The 6,990-nt window shown below is 46.2% G+C and overlaps 1 protein-coding gene across 1 annotated transcript in view; it reads right to left on the reverse strand.

Moving 5' to 3' along the window:
• Nucleotides 1-2,189: 2,189 nt before the first annotated feature.
• Nucleotides 2,190-6,990, reverse strand: part of WNT9A (Wnt family member 9A) — a 93,014-nt gene continuing 88,213 nt past the window's right edge. The window contains exon 4 of the mRNA XM_018558642.1: nt 2,190-2,804. Coding sequence (XP_018414144.1) covers nt 2,331-2,804 — 474 coding nt within the window. The 3' untranslated portion in view covers nt 2,190-2,330. The remainder of the gene's footprint in view (nt 2,805-6,990) is intronic.

The raw sequence follows: 6,990 nt of genomic DNA on the forward strand, positions 1-6,990 counted from the left end.
GAGTTCCCTTAGCTAACCTATGGTGGATTCCTTCTACAACACTTACTCCGTCCTTCCTTCACTAAAGATCAACTCCAGTAGCTTTGTCACACTCTTAAAATGTTTTCAAGCAACATTCATTAGGCTACTTTCACACAAGATTCACCTATTTCACAGCTTGGCAAGGGCAAAGAGACACCGTGTCCTGGGGAACTCCTGATCAACATTCGCACAGCCGGCACATTTGAACAATGGTACCATAGTCTTCTTAGTGGTTTCTCAGCATCATACAGTCTCCACCCCTTATTTCATTGCTTCTCGGGTTACAAGAATTGGCGGAAGTCCTCGCTACGCATATACCGCTCTCTGCATTAAGCCAAAGTGACGGCTTGTTTTTGGCCAAGGTCTCAGAGTTTGAACTACAGAATAAGAATGGGGAGGGTCTGAGCCCGAACGAGGTAATTAGGACTCCGGGCTAAAGTACATTGGCAGTTATAATCCACTAAGCAATGTGACCTCTCAAGTAAGCAATGTGACCTCTCGGTGACATTGAGACTCATCTTGATGTTTTTCAGTTACAAATTGTACAAAATTGGAACACATTGTGGAAAATTTGCTCTGCCAATGAGCTGCTGGTTTCAACCATTTCACTCATTTTTACATGTGTGTGGGTTTACCAGTTTTCTCTTTACCCCATTTTTTTTTTAGTAAAATGTATCTCTTCCCCCCTCCATTTTATCATTGTAGCCAAGGAACCTTCTATGGATGGGTAACATACATACATGGGATAGTTAGACAGATCTTTTTTTTTCCATTTTTAGATAATCGGGAAGAATTAGAGCAGGGGTAGGCAAGTCTGTCCCCAATGTATTTCCTGCTTGAGTTGGGGTGGAAAAATGACACAACCCAACGCACACCCGTCCACTCCAAATGAGATGCCACCTGAGGTAACCACATCAGGCTGCCTCATTATATTAATGGCCCTGGGAGTAGGCATATTTCAGCCCTCCACCTGTCATGCAACTACAAATCCCATGAGGCATAGCAAGAATGGCCGCCCCCAGGCATGATTTCCAGAGAGAGATGCATGACAAGAACTGTGGTTTCACTACCGCTGGACTACCAGAGTTTACCTACCCCTGGATTAGAGGATAGAGTAAGGAAGGATTAAAGGCCCTGTCAGGGTTTTGGGTCACCCGTGTCCCATTGGGGAGATCTCCCTTCACTTCCTGTCCAGTTAGTTGTCACCGGAACAAAACACCCCAAAATAAAAGCTTTTCCTTCTATTTCTGTTCTGGTGACAAGTCAGATTTTTAGATTGGCACCAGGAAGTGAGGGGCAATCCTCATCGGGACCAGTAGAGACGGCCTTTAGATCCCTTAACATTTTGCTCCTGCAAATGGAGGAGTGGGCCCCCAGAAGGAGCACGGGACTAAAGCGGAGGGACCCCTCTACCAGCTCACTACGTCTAGGAAGGGCTAGTTAGTTTGGTTGCTGGCAAATGTGGCCAGTACCCGGGCAACACTGCCCTGCCAAGGACCTATTTCAAATGCATGTGAATGGTTGGAAGTGGTTTGCAGAACAGCAGATTAATAGGACTGCTCATGTCGTTTAGCTCTTAAAGAATTTTAACATTAACCTCCACAGGGTTCGTTTAACAAAAAAAAAAAAGAAGAAACTATATATATATATTTATACAACGAAAAATACATTTTTTTTTTCTAGTGGTTTTTCTTTAAGACAGTGATAGTGCTAAAAAAAAAAGGCATCTGGATTTGGTTGTCTTTGTACCCCAAGTACATCGAAATGACTTCTCTGAGACGACGCAACATCAATTCATAAAAATCAATTATAAAATAGTGTTGACGGGAGACCAACGTTGTTTGGTTTTGCACATTTAAAAAAAAAAACACCAGCAGGGAACCCTCACAGTGGTCTACTGGTGGCACTTGAATCTTCTTTAAAAACAAAACAAACTGCAAAATAGAACGATTCCCTTCTCATCCAGTTACTCAGTTTTTTCCTGTCTCACCAAAAAATGGTCACGCTTGCCTCTAGCCACCAATCCGGGAGCATCTTGCGAGACTCGTCTTGATGCTCTGAAGACGGCGACAACATAAAAAAGGACCAAGAGATGACCGTGTGGTGGGAAAAAAATGACTTGGAATGTCCACTATCTACCCAGGAACTAAAGGATAATGCATTAAAAAACACAGTTGGGCACGTAGACCCGGAAAAGTGCTAACAAAATTTAGGTCTCCATCCAATTTTGCCAACCAAACCCTGTTTTTTTTTTTATGTGTTCAGATCCTACGATGGTCTCTAATACATCCACGGCCAAAGAGAGCTGATTAGTCTTTACACGTGTACACCTCCTCCCTTTGCGTGCACTGTTTACATTCCACATAGCAGCACCAGCGGACCTGACACTGGCAAGGCCTCGTCACCACCTTGCTCTGAGTATTATGTCCCCGCCCGCAGCAAATGCTCTCGCAGTTTTTGTCTTTGTAACACCTCCTCCCCGACGTGCCGGGAGAAAACCTGCTCATCCGACAGAAGCTCGGAGAGTCATCGATGTAGATGAGGTCCGTAGTCCTTGGAATTTGGTCGCTGTGACCGGAGGCGGGCTTTTTGGGTGGAGAAATGTCCCCTTCGCCAGTCGCTTCGTTGGTGGTGCTTCCTACTTTGAGAGAAGTCTCGTATTTTTGCTTCAGCTGTTTTCCAATCTCGTGGAAAGGTGAAAGCTGTCTCCAACAGGTGCGGACTGTGCAGGATCCGGAAACCCCGTGGCATTTGCAAGTGGTCTTCACTCCGGCTTTAATCACCTGAAAAGGATTTAGGAGAGGGTTAGGACGCCAGCCGTACAATAAAAAACAAAAAATTACAAATAAACCCTGCGGGATATTCTCATTGTTCCTTAAAGGAGAACTATGAGTGCTTTTCCCTCAGCCTCATAATCTGAGCCGACCTGTGACAATGAGACTGTCACAGGTCGGCTCAGTAGATCGGGAAGTGAGCGAACACATACCGGTGCTCGCTCACTTCTCGATCCGGTGCCGGCAGTGAGCAGTGACAGGGGAGGGACTGGATTCCCCCCTCCCCGCTCCGATCCGCCAGCGCTGACTGGCGGAACGGATGGGGCGGGTACAGCTGGCTCTGCCTCTAGATATGCAGAGCCAGCTGTCACTCATGCAGATGAGTGGATCCAGACATAAAATTGTATACCGCGAGCTACTGAGCCTAGGGTGACGGAAGGACGCTAGTTTGTGTCCTCCTGTTACCCTTAGGAAAACTATGGGGAAAAGCCCTAACCCCATAGTTCTTCTTTAATAAAAATATTTCTATAAAAGATTTTTTGACACAATTTCCATATCGTATATTCAATGGAAGTGTTGATATAACCTCCTCAAAGGCTAGACCGACTCCCCCAAAAAGACTGCGTCCAATTTCCATTTAAAAAAAAGGAGATATTTTTGCTGGGGGAAACAAAACAAAAATCTAAGTCATTTATGACCATTGCAAAGGAAATTGACGCCATTCATTGCATATGTTAAAGACACCAACAAAGAAAACTACGCAGAATGGACTAGGGATGCACCGATATATCGGCCGCCGAAACATATCGGCCGAAAATGGCATTAAACGCCGAAAGTGCCATTTTCCTGCCGATACATCGGCGCATCCCTGTTTTCTTTCCTCCCCGCTGGGCGCTGCTCTGTGTCCCAGCGGGGAGGAGAGAAACTCTAACAGCCGGCCGAGCGCTGCGGGAGAAGAGCGATGTGAGCGGCCGTTGTCTCTCCTCCCTGCACCGCTCAGCCTCCTATCACAGTCCGGCAGAGCGGTGTGGGGGCGGAGACAGCCTGCGCTGTCACAGGAGGCTGGGCTCTCCTCCCTGCACCGCTCGCTCAGCCTCCTGTGACAGCTGTCAGGATGGAGAGCGGTACCAGCAGTCAGTGATCGCTGAGTGTTTGTAGATAATTGAGGACAGAGTATGGTTACTATATCCTCAATTATGAATGAATGGGAAGTGATCTACATCACTTCCTGTTCATTCATGATTGTAGTTATAGTAAACATACTCTGTCCTCATGTTATTAATGAACAGGAACACTCAGAGGATTCCTGTTCATTGATAACAGGGGCTGCAGAAAAAGAGATTGATTACTTTTTCTAATTTAAAAAAGGGAAATATTAGGGGTCTTAGACCCCCAATATTTTCCAAAGCCCCTAAAAGTAAAGTAAAAAATAAAAATATTTAAAGCTGCTTGAGCAATAAAAACTTGTTGGGTTTGAAAAACGGTTGACTAAAGCTTTAAAATAGTCCTTGCATCTATCGAACATATCAAGCTTGAGCTTTAGGCCCCGTTCACACTTAGCGATTTATCGCGCGGTAATTCCCGCGATATCGCGGCAATTTACCGCGCAATATCGCTCTTCAATGCTTCTCAATGGGGCAAAGGGTCCTGCTGTCGCGGGTCGTGCGTCGCTACAGCAGGACCCTTTTTGGAGTGGATTTAGCTGCGGTTCAAGCTTGCTCAATGCAAGCATTTGCGCGATATCGCGCAAAATGCAAATGGTGCGACAAACGCGCGATTTGCGAATCAACTGTGAATGGGGCCTTAATCTGGACCAACCTCATCCAGCTTGGTCTTCATGCAAGTGAAGAGAAGAGTTTTATAATCACAATTTTAGCTCCATCACGTATTAACATCATGCAACTTGTTTGTAGTGGAATCGCCTGCTTTTGTCTTACAGATGGTGAAAGGTCGGAAGAGTACTCAAAGTGGACCTCTACGCCAATGTTAAATTAGAGGGAAACGCTGGCAAACTCTGAAACGCACTGCGCAGCAATTGAATAAAATCCTGTTTTCACATCTCCGTGCTGCTGACCTGCTCTGCAGGCTTCCTATGCACATGCACTCCAGCGACGGCTGCATGGCATTTCTCAGGGCGAGTTTCTTAATGTGACAACAGTGGACCATGACTACATTATGTGTGCAAAAACAGCAGGACAACCGTTGAAACACAGGGTCACCCAACAGGAATTGCCTATAACAATGGGAAAAATCATGGGGTATGCTTTTGATGGAGGCAGCAGATTTAGGGCAAAGAAGGACATGTAGGGCATAGTTACAGTGTCTCTGCAAAGGGCCCCCTGACCCACCTGACTTCCCTGCCCTGCACTCCATCACTGCTCCTTCCTATGTGGCAAGTCCACTAGTGTCACCAGATACAATGGAGGAAATTGCAGCAAGGCAAGTATACTTGGTCATGTGGGGGAAGGGGGCGCCTTTCGCAGACACTCTGTCACTTTGCCTTCCATGGGGAAGGCAACAACGTCACTTTAAAGCTGCGGAACCCCCAAACACTTTGAACTACTAGTTAAATTAAACCTCCACCACAAACCCTGACCCTAGCATTAAGACAATCTCGCAACCTTCTATTAACCCCCCCCAGCTCATTTTCACTAGGAGCAGGGGCGTCCGGTGACCACAGTCCAAGGACAAAGCAGCAACTGTGCCAATGATGTGAAGGATATACGATTCCAAGACCATCGTGCAATAGACAGCCCAAGAGAAGAAGGGTAAGAAGTGGCCAATCAAAGCAGTCACAAACTTTTTCAGCAGTGTATGGAAGGCCATGACCATTCATTACACACGTGCTACAGGATGGGGGGGAGGGCTGTCCTCTTTTTCCTGGCCACTCACCCCTTATTGGTTTATAATTTTATCATGTAAATTGACCCCCTCACTGACCCTTATTAAGCCGTTTATACGAGTATAAATTACCACTATGCACATGCAAACAGGAATAAGTTTGACTGTAAGCCCTCAGCAGCTCGTTATTTATCCTCAATTATCAAGAAAGAAAAATAAAAATAAAGATAGCAACCCAAAAATGGTCCATGAACTTTTTAAAGTCCCTTCATAACCAGCAAGTGTTAACACGGTGTAGGGCATTGCTATTTGATCCCATTTACTTGGCACGTCAGGAGTTAACTGTCATTTTCCTTGTTCTAGCTCTTAAAATCATTTGTGTTTCGAATTTCTCTGCAGAAATATAATGAGCGGAGGGGGCCCCTCTCTCACCCTCCCTCCCCCCCGCACTCCATGGAGCAGAAACATGAACGGCCATCTCTGGGAACACTGGGCCTACCCGTACAGTTCAATGAGGGGAGAGACAATACAGGCCAGGCACGGTGAAATGCCATGATCCGCCTGGTAACTGCATCTCCCTGTAAGGTGCCCCTTACGTCTGTGGGACATGCCTGGCCAAACACACCTCAGCGAAGGTCGGCCCTTGGGGGATTAAGAAACTTAGCAACCGTAGTGCATTCTACTTGGAAAGTCCTGCCTAATGATACTTTGCCGAGAAACATGGGACACATTTAATTAAAACATCCCGTACTCGAGCCGAGCGCAACCTGTGTGAGCGCACTTAACTGCATCATTACCGGCGGGGAACCTCAAAAGCGGCTCCGAGGACAAACGTCCAATCTACTCACTTCCAGAGATTACATTTGAGATTAGGATCTACTACAAGATCTGAAAGCGAGATAACCTTCTGAAAGGTATTACATCTAAAATGAAAACATTTATATTCTTAGACATTTCCTATACGGAATGATATGAAAAAAATATACAGTTCATACTCCTTAACCTCTACTCACTAACTGGTACATAATTCTCTTTGTAAGCAGTTTGTAAAGCGTTATTTTTTTTCTAAAAAAAACTTTATTCTCTCCAGTGTTCCCCCACCACACACCTTCCAACCCCCACCATCCATTCCCTTCCAGCACCCCTACACTAGTTCTATTCTCTCCAGTGCCCCCACCATACACCTTCCAACCCCCCCATGGCCCCCACCACACACCTTCCAACCCCACCATGGCTCCCACCACATACCTTCCAACCCCACCATAGCCCCCACCCCACACCTTCCAACCCCACCATACACCTTCCAACCCCACCATACACCTTCCAACCCCACCATGGCCCCCACCACACACCT

This window comes from Nanorana parkeri, unplaced genomic scaffold (genome assembly GCF_000935625.1).
Source record: "Nanorana parkeri isolate BGI_ZX_2015 unplaced genomic scaffold, ASM93562v1 scaffold351, whole genome shotgun sequence".
Lineage (NCBI taxonomy): Eukaryota > Metazoa > Chordata > Amphibia > Anura > Dicroglossidae > Nanorana > Nanorana parkeri.